This window comes from Semicossyphus pulcher, unplaced genomic scaffold (assembly GCF_022749685.1).
Source record: "Semicossyphus pulcher isolate SPU_LCO1_2020_fin unplaced genomic scaffold, fSemPul1.0.p SCAF_21, whole genome shotgun sequence".
Classification (NCBI taxonomy): Eukaryota; Metazoa; Chordata; class Actinopteri; order Labriformes; family Labridae; genus Semicossyphus; species Semicossyphus pulcher.
This window is the reverse complement of record NW_027211695.1, coordinates 14,877,821-14,897,862: the sequence shown is the minus strand read 5'-3', so window position 1 is coordinate 14,897,862 and position 20,042 is coordinate 14,877,821. Positions and strand designations below refer to the sequence as shown.

At 42.4% G+C, this 20,042-nt stretch overlaps 1 protein-coding gene across 1 annotated transcript in view; it reads left to right on the top strand.

The window, feature by feature from the left end:
• The first annotated feature begins 734 nt into the window (after positions 1-734).
• hdac8 (histone deacetylase 8) overlaps positions 735-20,042 on the top strand; it is a 36,111-nt gene continuing 16,803 nt past the window's right edge. The window contains exons 1-9 of the mRNA XM_069672313.1: positions 735-894; positions 989-1,041; positions 3,571-3,701; positions 4,615-4,756; positions 4,869-4,981; positions 5,130-5,207; positions 5,285-5,393; positions 6,419-6,591; positions 7,130-7,224. Coding sequence (XP_069528414.1) covers positions 781-894; positions 989-1,041; positions 3,571-3,701; positions 4,615-4,756; positions 4,869-4,981; positions 5,130-5,207; positions 5,285-5,393; positions 6,419-6,591; positions 7,130-7,224 — 1,008 coding nt within the window. The 5' untranslated portion in view covers positions 735-780. The remainder of the gene's footprint in view (positions 895-988; positions 1,042-3,570; positions 3,702-4,614; positions 4,757-4,868; positions 4,982-5,129; positions 5,208-5,284; positions 5,394-6,418; positions 6,592-7,129; positions 7,225-20,042) is intronic.

Genomic DNA, 20,042 nt, shown 5'->3' with positions numbered 1-20,042 from the left:
TGTAATTAATCTTGAATTCATTATTTTAAGTAACACATTGACACATCAACACACATTGTCCTTGAAATAGACGTTTATAGGTGCATATTAAATAATATACCAAGATTCCCCGCAACAATTTATTATCGCGTGTATTGATATTAAGTAATATTTTATTGACTATATTTTCACTGTAAAAAAAATGCTTGAGTTTATTTAATTAGATCTGTCAACCGGAAATGCGGTCGTTGTATACTAATGTAAGAAGTTTGCATACTATTTAAGAGCAATGGCCGAGTTTACATGCTGAGGTTGAATGTAATAAACTTAAATTGTAAAAATTTGTATCTGAAAAAGCATATCCAAATTAATCAAAAACTTCAGCTCAATCTCCTTGAAACGTTTACTACTTTCGAGACCAAAAGACTACAACAAATCCCAGAATGCTTCTCGCTCCGTGTGCGTTCCAGTCTTGAAAAACGTCCGCGCGCAGGAACGTTGGATTCGATGTTTGTAACCGATATAAAGTATTCCTCTGTCTTACCCGTACCAAAAACTTCATAATTCATCTTGTTTAAAACCGATGAATCCTACCTACATTATGCATATTTTAACGTTTTTATTAGTGTCGTCTTCCCTCAAACCGGGCGTTGAAAACCAGCCTTGTCGCGACTTTACCGAGGGGGAATGTTGACGGTGTAACACCGGACTCGGGAACAAGACGCTGCTCGCATCTCTTCGCTGTTGATTTTCTTTTTAGCTTCGTTTTCCGGCATATTATTCATATTTCATCCGTCGTAAATGAGTTGCAGGGGAGACAGCGACGATGACAGCTGCAGGCAACGGAGAGTCGCGTATGTCTACAGCCCGGAGTACATTGAAACTTGCGACAGTTTATCTAAAGTGCCGAACCGGGTGAGTTGGGTTGAATGAGGATTTTAATTTACTAAATCTGTGTCATTTTTATTAATGTCTAATCTGTTATTATATACATGGTTTCTATTTGTAGGCAAGTATGGTCCACTCACTGATAGAAGCATATGGACTTCTCGAACACATGAGGTGAGTGGCGTTAAACAGCCCATACCAGCACCAAAACAAAGAACTAGCTTGACAAACTGTACAAATGTAGTTTTTTAACTGAAATTATATTTATTTTAAACAGATTGAATGCTGATTAATTACTTTGAAACTTCATTGCAGTCATTGAGGGTGATTTTACTGTCTGTATCCTCTTTAAGGGATGCTTTCTTTCAAACTTTATGTTATTGATTCATCCAAGACTAGACCACCACAACCTTACTATCACACACTGCATTTTGATTTATAATATTCCACAAATTCCTATTTATTTCAATTCCTTAAGTTCCCTTCCTGCACAATTCATAATATGATACATTAATACAGTATATTTGCTGGGGAAAAGTCTCCAAGCTGCCCACTGTGCTCAGCAGGAGGGACTCTGGAGCATATATTGAGCTCCTGCCCGAAAGCACTCAGCCAGGGCTGTTACACTTGGCGCCACAACCAGGTGCTGAAACCTGTTGCAGAAGTCATCAGCAAGAAAATCAGCAGCCGCAGCTGAGCACACACCACAACCGGGGCTATTGCTTTTCGCTAAGGCAGGAGTGCAGCCAAGGGTACTTGCAGGGATCCTGGACACTGCCCAGGACTGGCAGCTTTTAGTGGACCTGAAGTAACAGCTGAGGTTCCCCCAGCACAACATCCTGGTTTCAGACAGTACCAAGCACATCATCATCATCAAGGAGCTGACAGCGCCATGGGAGGCACGCGAAAGGAAGAGGACGAAGTACGACAAACTGGTGGTCGCTAATTGTCGCACACAGGGCTGGAAATGTAAATGCACTCCACAAGTCCTTAGGCGTGCTGGGCATCAGAGGACTGGCAAGGAGCAGAGCCATCAAGAATGAGGGTCTCTGATGTTTGGATGACCAAAAACATCCTATGACACCAGGATACATCACTGAAGATATGTTCATGTGCATCGGAAGATGTATTATTAGAATAATTACAATTTAAGCACATTTTGGGGCGAAAATGTAGTTATATTGAAGTTATATGTGTTTCGTATGTTACACAGAAACTTCTACTTAGATAATTTAGTAAGCCTGTTTATTGTCTTGTGTCTTTAAACATACAGTATGTCTAACTTATATTCTACTGCACTGTATGTTACCCACATAGTAGAGGTTGTATTATCTGGTATATTCCTACTTTGCAGATTTGTAATTGCTACTGAAAGTTTTTACCTGTAATTTTGAAATAATAATAATAATAATAATAATAATAATAATAAAAACAACTTAAGAAACAAAATAAGAACAGAGAAAGAAACAGAAAGGGCCTCATTTACGAACAGTGCGTACGCACGAATCTGTGCTTGAACTGTGCGTACGCACGTTTGACGCACAAATCTGGGATTCATCAATTTGTTCTTACCTAAATTTCTTCGTACTCTGCGAACAAATTTATAACTCCCTCAGACCACGCACAAATGATGAAAGAAATGTCCGAGGAAATGTTAACACACACCCTTTAACTAAATGCATTCTATATTAAAACTTCATTTATTGAAAAAAAAGAGGCTTTAATAGACAACAATAATTGAATTTACTAATGTATGGACCAAACGTAAATGCCGTGTCATCCTCATAATTTATTGTCATATAATTAAAACTTCAATTATAGCAGTTGAGTTAGTTTATTAAGTTTACAATAGAGTAGACCATATGAAAATGTTCATATTGAAATGTTACACTTTTGGCCTTTATTAAATTGTTTATTGGCCTATAATTAATAGGTGATTCCCAAAAATGTGTAGTGCCATGACTGTAGTTGATTTCATTGATTAATTGGTATGGAAGATGGACTCCAATTTACCTTCAACCAAGTAGAGAGATGGCAGATCTAGCCTTGCTGGAAAATATTTCGGCTGATGTGAAATGTTTCTTTTTTCCTTTTGAGGCCATCTTTCACGTTCTTTCAGCTTCTCCGTAACACCGCTCTCTTCATGCAGCACCAAACGGATGTCCTTATATAGAGAAATAGAGGCGTGGCAGTATGCTGATTGCAGATCGCGGACACGCGCCTGTCAATTTAGAATGGTTCTGATTTACTAACATACGCACGGTGGTGAGGACAAAATTGGCCGGTACGCACGTGTCATAAATCCGACGGTGAATTTGCGCAAGTACTTATTTTTTGCAGAGAGTAAGAACATTTCTGCGCAGATATTAGTGAATGAGGCCCAATAAGAGCAACTATGAGAAGAAAAAAAAGGTGGGTCTTGATCAGAGAATTTGTGCTTCTCACCTCTGGCCCAGAAAGAATCACCCCTAATTTTAATCACATTTTTTTTATTTTATATTAGAACAGCTTTTTTAGTGCAGTTAGCTTTGTCGTACTGCTGGCTTTGTGGCGCACTTAACATCCTATTTTATTTGACAGCTTGAGCTCAGTAAATATATCTGTCAGCTGCGAGGGTTTCCCTCCCGCAGCTTAAACAACATGTTATATTGCACGCAGCATGTAACAACCATATCGCTGTTATTCTTCCTCCTATCTCTCCAGCACCGTTAAACCGAACCTTGCCACTATCGAGGAAATGGCCAAGTTCCACACAGACTCTTACCTGGAGCACCTTCACAAGATCAGCCAGGACGGAGACAACGACGACCCCCAGTCATCTGACTACGGCCTGGGTGAGAGAAACTAAGTCACTGAAGTCTAGTTTTAATCTATACAGGAAAATAGAGTTACCATTGAAAACATACCTTCTTAAATAGGTATATTAAACTCTTAACTACATATAGGAGACGTTTTTTTGCAGCATTTTCAAGCGTAGTTTGTGCAAACAGGCAGTAAGCAGAATAATTGATACATTTATTGTCTTAAAACAGTGGTGGATGATCCTTCTTCGTCACTACTGACAGATTTTCACCACAAATTTTCTTGTCTAGCCGGTGTTAGTTACAGCGTAGCATGAAAAAGTATGTTTATTAAAGTGGAAACAAGCTACAACTTCTTGAAAAGTTATACGCAGCATTTTATTGACGGCAGCAGAGGGCGCTAAAACACAAGAGACAACTAAATTCCTCTTCACACTGCTTTTATATTCTGTTTGAGAAAGGATAATATTAATGCAATATGAGATATTTTGACCCAGACGTGACTCCTCACCTCATCTCAACCGGGTGGGGCTTCGTCAAAAACCCACCGCGGTTTGTTTTTCTTGGATCAGGTTGCTTTTCTTATCCTCAAGCTCGCCCTATTTGTTTCCACTCCCTTGACTCGTATCCCTGTCTGTCATGCTCCCGCCTTTCCTTAACCTTCATCCGTCTTTGCTCGTCTTCATGCCCTCGACTCATCCCTCCGTTACTTCCTCCTTTTGTGTTCTGCACGCCTCTGTCTGGTTCCTCCTTCCGTCTCGTTAGAAAAGCAAACAGTCCCACCTTTTCCAGGATTAAGACATTTCTCTCTCGAGCACCGCCTCTTTATTGTTTGATTTGCTTGAGGAGCAAATATACAGCAAAAATCAAGAAGGTATACATTTATATCCACTGTACTGCTGGTGTTTTCAAAGATTTTCACTGCTGTTTATTTGTCCTCCTCCAGGTTATGACTGCCCAGTGGTGGAGGGGATATATGACTATGCTGCAGCAGTAGGGGGCGCCACACTGACAGGGGCCCAGAGTTTGGTAGACCAAAAGTGTGATGTGGCCATCAACTGGGCGGGCGGATGGCACCATGCGAAGAAGTAAGTTCAGTTTTATAATGAATGTTCATAAGACACGGCGGTCGTGATCGGGGCAAAGGTCAGACTTTCAAATCTCTCTCTCTCTGTGTCTCTCTGTCTCTTTTTCTCCCAGGGATGAGGCGTCAGGTTTCTGTTATGTGAACGACGCTGTGTTGGGAATCCTCAGACTGAGGGAGAAATATGAACGAGTCCTTTACGTGGACGTTGACCTGCACCACGGAGACGGTACACACAAACCATAAACAACAAGCAAAACTTCAATATTATCATCCTCAGAGGGATGTTTGGTGCACACACACGGTTTACTTATTTAAGTTGCCTCTTGAAAATGTCATCATATCTGTTCTGATGTTTCCTCCTCCTCTCTCTGCAGGTGTGGAAGACGCCTTCAGCTTTACATCCAAAGTCATGACCGTCTCTCTGCACAAGTTCTCTCCTGGATTCTTCCCAGGTCGCTCCCTGCCCTTCATTCTAAACATGTTTTACTTTGACAGCGAGACAGTGTGAGACAAGTGTGTGTCTGTTTAGGTACGGGCGACCTGTGTGACACCGGGCTGGGTAAAGGCCGTTGGTACGCCGTGAACGTCCCGCTGGAGGACGGCATCAAGGACGACAGATACTACCAGATTTTTACCAGGTATAACACACATGCGCGCACACACACACACACAAATTAAAGGAGCATTCCGCCCCTGGAAAAAGCCGCTGTCAGTCAAAGCTGGTGTTCTCTATAATCAATAGAAGCAATATTAGTTGAAAATGGCGCCATAGCTGTGGAGAAAGTTGTACAAACAGCTCGTGGTTTCGCCCATTCTGCATTCCTACAACACCCAGCGTGCATTGTGGCCCTCCCTCTGAAAGGAACGGCCCAGCGAGAGACGCTGGAGTGAAATACTACCGGTTTCGCTTCAGGTGACGGCTCAGAGCTTTACAGAATCTGTAATACGAAGAGAATATACCGGTGGATCGTCTAAAAAATCTTCAGGTCTGCAGTCTACATTTCAAACCTGACGGAGACGGGCGTCCTAGATTGGGGAAGTGTAGTTTAGGGTTTTCCAGGGCCTATTGGAGAAGCGGATAGCGTCCTCCAAAGGCACAGAGCCACAATGACATTAGCTCCCCAAAATAGCATGATAGGACTGAGGTTGACAATCGGTGAACCGGCCCTTTAAATATTAGAAATAATACCCTGTACCGCTCAGAGTCAACTTTTTAGGCACATTTTCCTCAAGGATCCCTGAGAACAGAATCTGTTCTGCTCCCCACCCTGTGATCAGACGTCAGGGTCATTCATGGAGCAGTGCCTCAGAGCAAATGCAGTCTCAGCATTTTGTGAAGGACACTTAAGCAGGGGATTCCCTTAAAACACGGCTGTTTGACTTTTACACACTGTAGTTTCAGGTTTTCTGGAATTAGATTATATTTAATGGATGAAGAACAATCTGTGACATCACAAAGATATTTTGACACTTGGTTTACGTCTCACTGCGTTCTTGGTGGTTTCTGAGGATGTTAGTGAAATGAAAATAAGCCTGGGTAGAGCCGAGGTGGAGCTGAGTTTGAGTGGCTGAGACACCTGTCAATCAAACCAACTCATAACCGAGTCCTGGACTACAAACTCACCTGTACGATGCTGCGTGTCATTATGTTCTTATTTTGCAGCGTGTTGCAGGAAGTGCGTGCGCACTTCAACCCAGAGGCGATAGTGATGCAGCTGGGCGCCGACACCATGGCGGGCGACCCCATGTGCTCCTTCAACATGACCCCTGTGGGGGTGGGCAAGTGTCTGCAGTACGTCTTGGGGTGGCAGCTCCCTACACTGCTGCTGGGAGGAGGTACGCTCAACGTGTGTTTATTATCCTTTACTGTGTGTGGAGGTGTTTGTCCACAGTTGTATGCATGTATGAAGGAAGATAAGTCCTTTTTGTGTGTTTATATTTGTTGTGAATCTACACACACACACACACACACACACACCATGCTCTGTTCCAGACCCCTCAGCCCCTCGGCCAGATGATAGCGACTACTTACTCGACACAATGAAGCCATTTTACTCAACTACAATCCCACCTCTCTTCCTTTCTCTGCCTCCCTCTCTTTTCCACATACTTTCTCTCTGTTACATCCTCCTTTATTTCTTGGCTCTCGTAATTTTAAGTCCGTCCTCTTCATCTTCCCCTCCGTCTCTAGAGATTTGTCTCATGCAATGGAGAGAAAAAGTTGGTCAAATGTTGCTGAAATTATTTATCCTCCTAAATTCAAACTTTGACAGGTCTGCATCACAGGAAACATCAGCATTAGCAGTTTGTAATTTCAAAATAAAAGCGTCTTATTTTTCTACATATCTGTCTGCGTCTCCATCTTTGTCATCAGGAGGTTATAACCTGGCGAACACGGCTCGTTGTTGGACCTACCTGACGGCAGCAGTGCTGGGAAAGACTCTCTCCTCTGAGATACCAGACCACGAGGTACGACTACACACACACACACACACACTCTTTCATATATTCCCACATGAAGCACAAACGCATTCATTCATCGCACTGTCACACGAAATCACAGGCCAGAGCACGCGCACACACATGAAAACACAAACACACCCCCTTGTGTTCACTGTCTGCTGAGTCACTCCGTCTAATCAAAGATGGCCGCCTGCTTCTCAATAAAGGGGTTTGTCTGCAGGTGAGTCAGACTGTGTGTGTATGTGAGAGAGAGAGAAGGGTACGAGTGTTGACAATTCCTCTCAGCCCCCCTCATGAAACACAGGCTCCTCTCTCTCCGTCTCATTTAGCATTAAGCTGAATGTTATGGTATAAAAAACGCCTGTCGTTGCTGTGTGTCCCTGGGCTACTTTGTTCCTTTGCTAGCACATTATGTATATAATTATTAGTCCAAATGTTACAGCAGGGTATTATGGAGCTAAACGTTCTGATGGATACACAAATCATTAGTGCATTTTTATCCATTGAAGAAGATTGTCAGATAAGTACAAAGTTTTCAATTTGATGCGTTTAAAAAAAACGTACTGATATACATAAAAATGTAGAATCTGGAGACACGCGACCGGAAGTGTTCTGGTTTCCATTTGTAGTATGTTTGTAGTCCGAATAGTGTTGACCAATCACGTAGCAGGGATAAAATCTCGGCTCCCATCAGCGGCCGTCTGACGATGAGTTTTAATCTCTATAAACAGACATCTGCACGCTAACAGCTAACAATCTGTTCCACATCAAACTTTCAACTTGATAAAAAAATTTCCTTGACGCTGCCTCACGAATGCCGTTCAGCGTTTAGATTTCCTGACTTCCTCGAATGCATCAGAAACGATGGCTCCAACACACTCCTCATTTTAAAGTAGTTTTCTTCTCCTCTTGAGGACAGACCTGACAAAGCTTAATTCAAATTTAAGAGACCCCCTCCAGTGAAAATCAAGTGTTTAACCTTGTGAACATCTCCATGTTGGTGTTCTTCATGTGCTACAAGACATATCAGGGACAACATCAGCAGTCATCTCCATGGCTGGGCCTGTCTGCTTTTAGACTGCAGTGTACCAAGGACAGGCTGAACAACACGTTTTCAGATTGGCAGGTTTGAGACGTCACAAACCTAAGGAGCCAATCCCGTTAATGGACGAGGTGGCGCTACGCATATCATTATTTGTAACCTATGGCAACCACTTCGGCGATGTGTGAGCCAGCTGTAATTGCCATCGTAATTTATTAGTTGGTATTACTGCATTTCAAGCTAGCTAAGTTTCAACAAGTTGCTGCTAAACGATGGCAGAGACGTGCTTTGTTGGGTGGTTGGTAATTTGCATAGTGGGCGGGGCCTATGCAGATTCAGGATATTAAATGAGGGAGAAGGAGGCGATGCCTTGGGAGGATTTTTACAAGGTAATTAACATATTTTGCAGAAAAAAACATATCAGACACAATTTAATATATCAAGCAGAGCATTTTATATGTTGTAAAACATGGCTGGCGCTGCTCTTTAAAGTCAATCACAAGAATCTTTCTTTTTCGGGTTCATATCGCTGAAGTAGTTTGTTTTGCTGACGTATCTGGAGGGGCCGCTTCTCAAGTTGCTAACTGGACTGAAAACAATGCAGCGCGCGGAAAGGAAGTTGTTCATCGCTAAACGCTGGCTACAACGGACACGCCCGGAAGGAGGCTAAACCGCCGTCTGACTATCGCCGATGGTTTCCTCGACATAATCCGCTTACTGGTCAAAGTTCTGAATTAGAAACATGAATACAAAGTCGTGTGGGTACTGGTTTGGATGTTGTGTGCAAAATTCAAGACATGACTAATCAATCAAATAAAAGCAATCATCCTCCTTCTCTAACTTTATGATGTTATTAAGATGCTTCCGGAAGGCCGCAGCGAACGGGCTTATGAAAACCAACATGCTGACCTCAGGTCACTGTAAATCATGTAAACACTTTAAGTAGACGTAATCTGGTTATCCTCTGTAATCAGGTCGGAGCGTGGATGTAAACAGATGTAGCTACGGAGAGGGAATACGTTTCTGGGCTCACCCTCCAGGAAAGGAAAACGTCCCAGTAATCAGTGTTTGTAAAAGAAAGGACGTGTTTTCTTATTTTCTCGTTACGCTAACCAGAAAATCAAACAGAAATCCGCGGAGCATCTGTATGTGTGCTCCCGTCCTCGCTCGCACACAAAGGCTGTCTTTCTCCAGCAACTGATTTTTGGACCTTGTCTGGTCAGATGTAATGAATAGCTGTGAGTCCCCAAGTGTGTGCGTGTGTATGTGTGTGTGTGTGTGTGTGTTCTGACCGGGATGAAGGTACCTCTTGTTTCTCCTTGTCAGCATCCAATGGCCCTAAATAGCCTTTGACCTCATTAAGAAGCACTCACTGAAAACAAAGCAACTATCAGTGCGGGGCAGCTGCCACAGACGATGAAGACGAGGGCGCGCACACACACACACACACGCGCACACACACACACACACTGTCTCCTTGAAATCAGAAATATAAGACACAAACACTCTAATGGCTTTTCTGAACTTGGAGTTTAAAGTGCTTATTGGCTTCTTTTTTCCAATTTAGTGCTTTATATCGATCTATCTGAAGGTCATTCTCTGCTGGAGCTGCTCTACACACTTTTACACTATTATGTGTGTGTGTGTGTGTGTGTGTGTGTGTGTGTGTGTGTGTGTGTGTGTGTGTGTGTGTGTGTGTGTGTGTGTGTGTGTGTGTGTGTGTGTGTGTGTGTGTGTGTGTGTGTGTGTGTGTGTGTGTGTGTGTGTGTGTGTGTGTGTGTGTGTGTGCGTGTTCTTGGCCCTGTCTGTGCCCGTTGTGCTCGATAAGAGGGGCATTTATCCATGATGACCAAGCAAAGCTGGAGTTCCAGCGACACGGGAACAAAAACTACCTTTGTACCCCTTTCTGTGTGTGTGTGTGTGTGTGTGTGTGTGTGTGTGTGTGTGTGTGTGTGTGTGTCCACCCTTTTGCTCTACTGTAGACAAAACCCACATGAATACACACATTCATTACAGTTAGATAATGCACAGGCCTGTTTTATAACATGTTTTGTGTTGATTAATTGCCTTCAATGTGGAGGAAACAAGTGTGACTTGGGTGGGAAACGATCCGTTAGGAAGCGGACGAAGACAGTTTTTTGTATTTATGAATCATTTTTTATTTGTTGTCTTTGTGTTTCTGCATTCCCATTATGCATTGGCCCTATGTTTAAGAATGTAGGGGTGTAAATGTAGGAATAGTTTTGGAACATCTTCGGCCTGCAGCCCCACATGGCTGTCATGGCTGCAACGTAAGCTCTATGGGTAAATGTGCGCAATCATACGTTTACTGTACGTCCACTTAAAGATTGTTATTCTAAGTGTCTGACAACATTTCAGAAAGGACAACAGAAAAAGCGATTTTTGTGAAGGTTATATCTTTCACTAAATCAATCTATCCCTGTTTTCACTGGTTAGTTTGTTTGTGTTATTGTGTGGCTCGAAGATCACAGTTTCGTTCTCTTTGGCGCCACCTATGGCGAGAAACGGTAATTGCGGGAGCACACTTCCCAGATATCCAGACAGTGTTGCCTTTGTGACAGTTGTCACTCTTGATTTTACTCGCTGACGGTCGCTTTCCTTTTCAGACTGTTTGCTTCATCTGAGCGTCGAGTTTGTTTCTTTTTCTTTAGATTTTCACTTATTGTTGAAGTTGTATCTGTAGTCATCCATCTTTTCTTTGTTTGTTCAGCCATAGTAGATTACTGTTTACTCGCAACACTCGCAGAGAGCAGAAAAGCAGCCGCTTAGCTCCGCCTACTAGAGATAGACCGATATGGTTTTTTCAGGGCCGATACCGATACCGATTATTAGTAGTCAAGGAGGCCGATAACCGATATTTGAAGCCGATATTCATTTGCAGTAAAAGTGAAAATATTGGTGTCAAAATTTTGAATAATACAAACTCCAACACTTAACTTTGTTTAAATGACTTTAAGCATATGCATCAGAGCCAAAATAACCCAGTTTTAAATTGATCTCTTATTGGCCGTCGGATTAAAAAAATAATAATAAAAAATAAAAAAAAATGGCCGATGCCGATATGCGTCAAAATGCCAATAATCGGCCCGGCCGATAATCGGTCTATTCCTACCACCCACCCTCTCTGGCCGACCAACCACTGCTGGGTTATGGAAAACGTGTCACTAACTGTGCGCCGCTTGAGATTTTTTTACGCGAAAGTCGTCAAAATCTTCGAGATTATTACTTTAATTGCTTGTTTTAACCCCTGACTTAGATTATTATACTAAGTGTCTGACGACATTACAGAAAGAAAAACATCGGACATATATTATATTTTATCTATTTTATGTATTTTATTTATTTCTCTGTTCAAAGCCACCAGACTTCATTGACAGAAACTGTGATTTTAACTTGCGCAACACAGAAGTAGCTGCTCTGTCCCTGCTTTCATTGGTTAGTGTGTTTGTGTCATTGTGTGACTATTGTTGTTCTTAAGAGGTTTGTTCACACAATTACAAAAAAACAACTTAAAAAAACAACTTTCCAATCGAGCAGCGACAGATCAGCAACTCTTGTCTTATGCAAGTTAAAAATACAGTTTTTATGAATGGAGTTTGGTGGCTTTGAAGAGAGCAATGAAATGGTATCTTATCTCTCTGTTCGGATCCCTTCCATAATGGTGATCCTGTCTGTGGCAAACAAACAAAGCACTCCAAGTGGATGAATATTGATCGGGCGCATTTGCCCCAAAGGATTCAACACTATCACAACAGTCGCTTTTGCACCTGCCAGTTGAAGCAACCTTCTGGAGCAATTTTAAACCTTTTATTTGGGTTGGCCAAAAATATGTAAACATGGAGCAGAGGTTTAAAACTACAGGAATTCCCCTTAACTTACAAACATCCATCAAAGTGAAATAATCAAAAATAAAGCGGGTTTATGTTGTTTGAAACATCCAAAAAACAGCCACTTCAAACTGTTTTAGTTTGTTTTATCTGCTCGAATCTCACTGAAGTCAATCAAAACACAAGTTTGTGTCTGTATTTGGTTATTTTTCCATGAAACAAACTTTCTCAGAAGCCAAGAGGATTCAGTTTTTGGGCATGTACCAGAGCTAGCTGATTAAAAATAGTAGTCTAAGAAACACAAACATTAGTCAGACTTGGCCAGTCACATCGTACAATAGCGCTGTATTATTCACTGATTGCCAGACAAAATATTACACTGCAGATAACTCACACAATGGCCCTGCTTCTGTCACACTTAGTATACCACCGTATCGTGTAAAAACGCCTTTTGAGTTTGAAGCAGGAATCAAGCCGTCAGATCGAAAGTCATTAACCTTCCCCGTTGACTTGTATTGTCTGTTAGCGGTTAGCTGATCCCGACTGACCTCCCATTGTGCGATAGCGGCGGAGACAATCTGCGTGTGAATCGGGGGGCAACATGTGGTTTGCTAAGAATAGCCACAGAGGTCAAAGGTTAGTTAGTGTTACTGATTAGACAGTCATTGGGATTGTTTTTATAACCTACTGTGTGTTTCTTATATGTTGGAACATTTATTTGTGATGTTTGTTGTCCACATGCTGGGCCTTTATTTTAGCTTAAAATCCAATGTAATAGCAGCTGATGGCACACAGACTCTTGGAAAGTTGGCTTTCTGTGTTGTTGTATTCCCTCAACAATTGCCTGAAAAGTTTTGTGATGTTATGGGAACAAGAGAGGGATATCATGCCACGACAAAAGCCACATTATTATTTGTTCCTAAGTTTATTTGGGATATCCTCCTCTGAAAGACAAAATAGCAAGACAAACATTTCTTTGGCAGACCCGTGTGGTGGCATTATTTAACTTTTCCTGCTGCGGTAAACCTCACTAATCTAGTGCGTCTAAAGGCATTGAACTGGTTTCAACAAACAGATAAATATTTGGGCCTGAGGCAGGGCTCAGATTCTCATACCGTCTCCCAGGGCACACAAAGCTCTGACTGAGCCTGGTAACGTTGCAACTGGACTTTAAAGGTATCTAACACCAACACATGAAAATGTCTGATTCCAGATGTTAAATAAATCCACAAAAACCTGCTGGCATAACGGTGAATTTGTCCATCTGATAACATTAGATTGGCCTTTATTGATCACCACATGGTGAATTCAGGTGTTGGGGCAGCTAATGGACTGTGTAAGGGGAGATAAATATAAATATAATAGAGTTAATAATAAGAATTATCTCACATAAAACAGAGAGTTTAGGAGCAATTAAACTCAACATTAAAAGGCAGCTAATAGTGCAACACCATCCGAAGCATAGGGTGACATAATAACTGCAAAGTTAGCTAAGTGTAGCGCATGAAAGCATCCCAGAATAGTTTCTAGATGATTTAATAACCATACTTAAATTATTAAATTCACTATATAAGTTTTAATTAGGGATGCACGATATTGGATTTTTTGCCGATATCCGATATGCCGATATTGTACAACTCATTTAGCAGATTAACGATACCGATATTTTTTTCCCGCACACCTAATTGCAGAGATAACGCTGCGCAGGCGCCGGGGACAATGCGCCGAGGTCGGGCATTTAATCAAGTATGCAGCAGCCCATTATTTTATCGGTTAATTATATCGGCGGATATCGGCGTGTTGGCCGATGTCCGATAGTTCATTTTTAAGCCAATATCGGCCGATACCGATAACGTGCAGATAATATCGTGCATCCCTAGTTTTAATCATACAATCTTTGGCAATAAAGACTTAGTTTATTTGATATTACCAGTCTGATTTGTACCCATGCTAGCAGTTTTAGTGTTGCAAGCTAGCAAGCTAAGATGTTACATGCTAAAAGGTGTCAACAACCTTACACATATCATTTTAACGTTAGCATGTTGAATGCTAATTTACCCATGTTTATGATATAATATCCAAAACACTTTATGTTCACGTAAACATTAGCTTGTTCTTTTCTTCAGACTCTGAGCACTATTATTAGTATTAATAGTGATATTAATGCCCTGTTTGCACCTTGTTAAAGGGGACATATTTTAGTTATGCTGTAAATTTTCTATTATTGTAACAGGTTTTTGAATTACGTTGGTAAAGTTTGTTTCCTTTTAAAAATTGTATTCATATTTGGGGCGCTGGTTTGGCTCGGTTGGTAGAGCAGGCGCCCCATGTATAGAGGCTACAGTCCTCGTCGCACTGATCGCAGGTTCGACTCCCGGTCTGCCGATCCATTTGGTGCATGTCATTCCCCACATTTCCTGTCTCTCTTCGACTGTCCTATGAATAAAGGCAAAAAGCCAAAAAAATAATCTTAAAAAATAAATAAATAAATAAAAAAAATAATAAAAAAAATTGTATTCATATTTTAATGCAATTATTTTTCAGAGCCTCTCCTTCCTCCTGAAACGCACAAGCCGTTCTGACATTCAAAGGTTAGACCTTAGCTACAATTGGCTGACAGTATTTGCTCTCTTCCAAGAAACAAGGTATAAAACCACATAGCCCCTCCCCCACGTCAATCCCACGTGGGGGGGGGGCCACACTGTCACTCCAAATTTGTAGAAAACATGGCAGCTCGAGGATCGGTTATTCAGCCTTATATGTACAAGCCAGAATCGCCAGGAGGTATCGGAATGGTACGTTGAAATCGTGACAACAACTTGACTACAAGCTCGTGCAAGAAGGCAGCCTGAGGTGAATGACGGGGAATGACGATTGGTCGATTTCAGCGACAGCAAGGTTCTATGTAGAAACCTGCAGCTGTTCTGAACGGCCGATTTCAGAGGCGACCTTTTTAAAAATGACTCGCTGTGAACAATAAACACCCAAACATGTGAACCCCATGAAAATATGAGGATATCCATTCAAAAGATACGGCCCCTTTAAACTACACTGAACTTCAATGACTAGTCACAGTGTTTTCTGTACGCTACACGTACATGAAGGCAACTTAATCAGGCATATTTGGGAGACAGTTATTCATAACAGAGTCGTGTTTGGTAAACAGTTATAACTCTCCATTGGGCTGTTTGAATATTTCAACCCTTCTCTGCCCCAACCCCTCCTCCCCTTTAATTCTTTCTTCGGTCATTTCCCAGCAGTTGAGTTCCTCCCGGCCGCGCTGCTCCGATAAAAACAAACCACAGATCCAAACTTCCTGCGGCTGCCCTGCTGCCTCAGCGGGCCAACACGCAGAGCATGTACTCGCAATGTTGCTGGTGTAAATCCAGCTCATATCCTTTGTCACATACAGTACCTTCCCCTCTTTCTGTCTCTCTTCTCCTTCCTGTTTCCACTGCAGGCCCATGAAGAACATAATGTATGCGCTAAAAATATTCCTAACGGAAACTGGCACCTGGATACGCTTGTTTTTCAGACTCTCACATCCAACAACCACTTAAATTGGTTCCAAGTTATTTTTTCTGAAGTAAAAGTGTTCAGGTGGAACTTTATCTACATCCAATTCAATCTGGATTCACATTGGATAAACTGCTATGAAGTCTAACACTCATCTGGGATGACTTGAATTGTTTACATAAGTTAAAAGCCTTATTTCCTTGATGGGAAACTTTAATAGCAAAGGAAGCAGAGAATGGGTTTCCGACCTTCATCTCATCAAGGACAATGTCTCCTCAAACCGTCCATTAATCCAAACTTGTGTAGCATGGGTGGATATCTAGCAGCACTAAGGTTGTACCGACTTTCAAACGGACATAAAACAGGATACTCCTGCACAGTCACCACATTACGTCACATGTGGATATAACGTCTCATTTGTAGCATCTCATTTGTAGCGTCACATTTGTAACCTCTCATTTGTAGCGTCACTGTGTAGCGTCACATTTGTAGCATGTCATTTGTAGCCTTACTGTGTAGCGTCTCATTTGTGGCATCTCATTTGTAGCCTCACTGTGTAGCCTCACATTTGTAGCCTCACTGTGTAGCATCACATTTGTAGCCTCACGTTTGTAGCCTCACATTTGTAGCGTCACTGTGTAGCATCACATTTGTAGCCTCAGGTTTGTAGCCTCACATTTGTAGCGTCACTGTGTTGCATCACATTTGTAGCGTGTCATTTGTAGCCTTACTGTGTAGCGTCTCATTTGTGGCATCTCATTTGTAGCCTCACATTTGTAGCCTCATGTTTGTATCCTCACATTTGTAGCCTCACGTTTGTAGCCTCACGTTTGTAGCCTCATGTTTGTATCCTCACATTTGTAGCCTCACGTTTGTAGCCTCATGTTTGTATCCTCACATTTGTAGCCTCACGTTTGTAGCCTCATGTTTGTATCCTCACATTTGTAGCCTCACATTTGTAGCCTCACATTTGTAGCCTCATGTTTGTATCCTCACATTTGTAGCCTCACGTTTGTAGCCTCACATTTGTAGCCTCATGTTTGTATCCTCACATTTGTAGCCTCACGTTTGTAGCCTCACGTTTGTAGCCTCACATTTGTAGCCTCACGTTTGTAGCCTCACATTTGTAGCGTCACTGTGTAGCATCACATTTGTAGCGTCATATTTGCAGCCTCACTGTGTAGCGTCTCATTTGTAGCGTCACATTTGTAGCATCACCTTTGTAGCCTCACTGTGTAGTGTCACATTGGTAGCCTCACTGTGTAGCGTCACATTGGTAGCCTCACTGTATAGCCTCACTGTGTAGCGTTTCATTTGTAGCGTCTCATCTGTAGAATCTCATTTATAGCCTCACTGTGTAGCGTCACCTTTGTAGCCTCACTGTGTAGTGTCACATTGGTAGCCTCACTGTATAGCCTCACTGTGCAGCCTCACATTTGTAGCCTCACTGTGTAGCATCACATTTGTAGCCTCACGTTTGTAGCCTCACATTTGTAGCCTCACTGTGTAGCATCACGTTTGTAGCCTCACATTTTTAGCCTCACTGTGTAGCCTCACATTTGTAGCCTCACTGTGTAGCCTCACTTTGTAGCCTCACATTTTTAGCCTCACTGTGTAGCCTCACATTTGTAGCCTCACATGTGTAGCCTCACATTTGTAGCCTCACTGTGTAGCCTCACTGTGTAGCCTCACTTTGTAGCCTCACATGTGTAGCCTCACTGTGTAGCCTCTCAATTGTAGCGTTATTTTTTCTAGTATGAGCAATTAGCTATGAGGTTGTTGTCTGCCATTGACAGAGGAGCTAATTTAGGACATGCTTCTGTGGACTGTAGTAAAGTATATAAAGAAGCGATTGTTGCTAAACCATTTTTTAGTTCTATTTAAGATGGTGAACACATCTGTATAACCCAGAATGTGAAGTCTTGTACCAGGCTATCTTGTTGCTTCTGTGTCCGTACAAAAAGTCTTCCTGCTCGATCTTAAATAACTGTTTAGTAGAATATAAAGAAAAAACAGCCAAAATGTATCTGTATTCATCCAATGGCTGACTTGTATCTCCCCTCGCCTCTAGTGAGAGCAACAAAAAGGAAATACAAATGTGTGTCCGTCTCAGAGCCACACAGGAAGGGAGGACGTCTCTGCTCCCAGATTGGCAGCGGGGAAGCGTCCCGCCTCTTTACTTCCTACTTCCTCTTTTCCTGTCTGCAGCCACTTCCTGTCCTGCCCCTCGCTGCCGTCGGGGGATGTGTCGGCTCCCAGAGTCACGGGCTCAATCGCCGGAAACATCACATCAGGAGAGTGTTTGAATTTGCAGAGACCAAGGGGGATTTGAATGTTGACAAAATGATAGGAAAGCTGACTATTATTCAACAATTGGCTGATATTCATATATTAATGAGAGTTCTGCTGCTGTAGATTATTTGATGAATCACGGCAGCGAAAGTGGTTAGCGAGTGTACCAACAATGAGCTGCCTGTTTCCTGTCTTGTTTCCTTTTGGGAGTCATGTTGGAGGTGTCTTTTGAAAGTCTGTTTTTCTTTCAAGTTCATGGACCGGCTTGCTCCTGGAAAATTGATGGAGCATCATTCATCAGGTCTTATCTCCATTAAAAACAACTAATAGGAAAATTAAAATGAACCCAACGGCTTTGGAGTTTAGTCAAAGTCATTTCCGTGAATTCTTCTTCTCTTTCCATTCCCTTAAAAGTAACTAAAGCCAGCCACAGGAGACAGAGAAATTAAACAACACTTTTACACGTAAAACCATATTAACTTACCAAAAAGTATGTTCACACTAACTGGATCACAGTCGAGTATAAAATGTGTTTTTTAAACCAATCCTAGAGAGCCAAGACCTCTGCTGAGGCTGATTGTCCATTATTGCTTGTTTATGAGTCAGATTCTTATGCGGTCCAACAGTGAATGGTTTGCTCCTTGGCGCATGCTACAAACCTCCAACAAGTTACATAAAAGTCGCTCCAGTATTCCAGTAATCTCGCTGAAAACCAAACAACAGGGACCAAAACCTAATCTCCTTGGCAGAGGTAAAACTGCTGTAAAAATCAGCTAGAGAAACATTCTTACAATCTTCTTCGACATTTATTACGGGCTGTGGTGGGTTCCGATTAATGCGAAGCAATTTATATTGGGCGGTGCGATTCCATGCTAGTCAATGCAAAGAAAGGAATACATGTGTGTGTGTTTACTGTTAGCACTAGCATTGGATTAGGTCTAATATGTTCGGAAATAAACCAAAACAACCCCAATCAACCCTCCAATGGATTAATGAAGAGCTATGGAGGTTGGGCTCGAGTCCAAACGCAGACAGAGGGAGGCGTACGTGCGGTATGTGACTGTGTTTTTTTTTCTCTCCGTGTTGGAAAACATTTATTTGATAGCAGCTTGATAGCCGACACAGTCCATTTGTTTTCAGAGACGTTTTCCCCTCCGCTGTGCAGCTCGGCATCCTTCATAACTGGAGATCCTGCTGATCGCTGTGAAAACAAACACGCTCGCACACACGGCTGCTCACAGATGGCCTCATGCATGCAGATACACACTCAGGACATCTTTATATATGTGGGAAAAGTCTGGCTTTTAACATACAATTAAGCTTGCAGAGACACAGAAAGATAAATGTTCTTGTGTAAAGTCGACAACTTGACTCTCTAGCTGCATCACTGCACACAGAGGCAACAGAATGTCAAACTGTCTAAACTTAACAAACTTAGTCTTGTCTTAAAATGACCTAACCCCGATTCTACCTGCAACGTATGCAAACATAAAAGGCTAATGGAAACTGGAGGGCAGTGCTACATCCTGTCAGTTGGCTGCTCCGACACGGTGAGGTCAGCTAAACTCCTTTTGAACCAGACGTGGGTGCAGTACAACCTCCTCTTCTGACATTCGAGTGACTAAGTGTTTGGCTGACAGAGCTGTCAGGAGCCCAGCAGGAAGGCCGCTCCATGGTGTGCAGCGAGTGGAATCTGAAGGTCCTCATTCAGGAACAAGAACTTCTACTGAAACTGCTGCTGTTGTCGGTTTTAAGTCAGAGTAGCGTTGACATATCGCGTTTGAGATGAAGACAGGAAAACACTCGCACTGTTTCTTGATCTCACATCGAGGTAAATTTGGAGACAAAGCTCACTCTCACTCTCTCGTGCGAGAACACGCCCGCCCCGCCCAGCTAACACCGAGAGCTTCACGGTTAACCTGCGCTAGCATGCTAAGCGCCGGTTAGCTTGTCCGACCTACCTGTCTGACAGAAAGAAGGCCAACTCTGCATCGCTCTTTTCGCCATGTTCGCCTGTCTGAATGGGCCCCAGTTGCTAAATTAAACCACACCTATACGCTGTGATTGGCTCGGGGAACCACGACAGCGCCCTCTCCTGAAAACATCCCATGCAGAGCAAAACAACA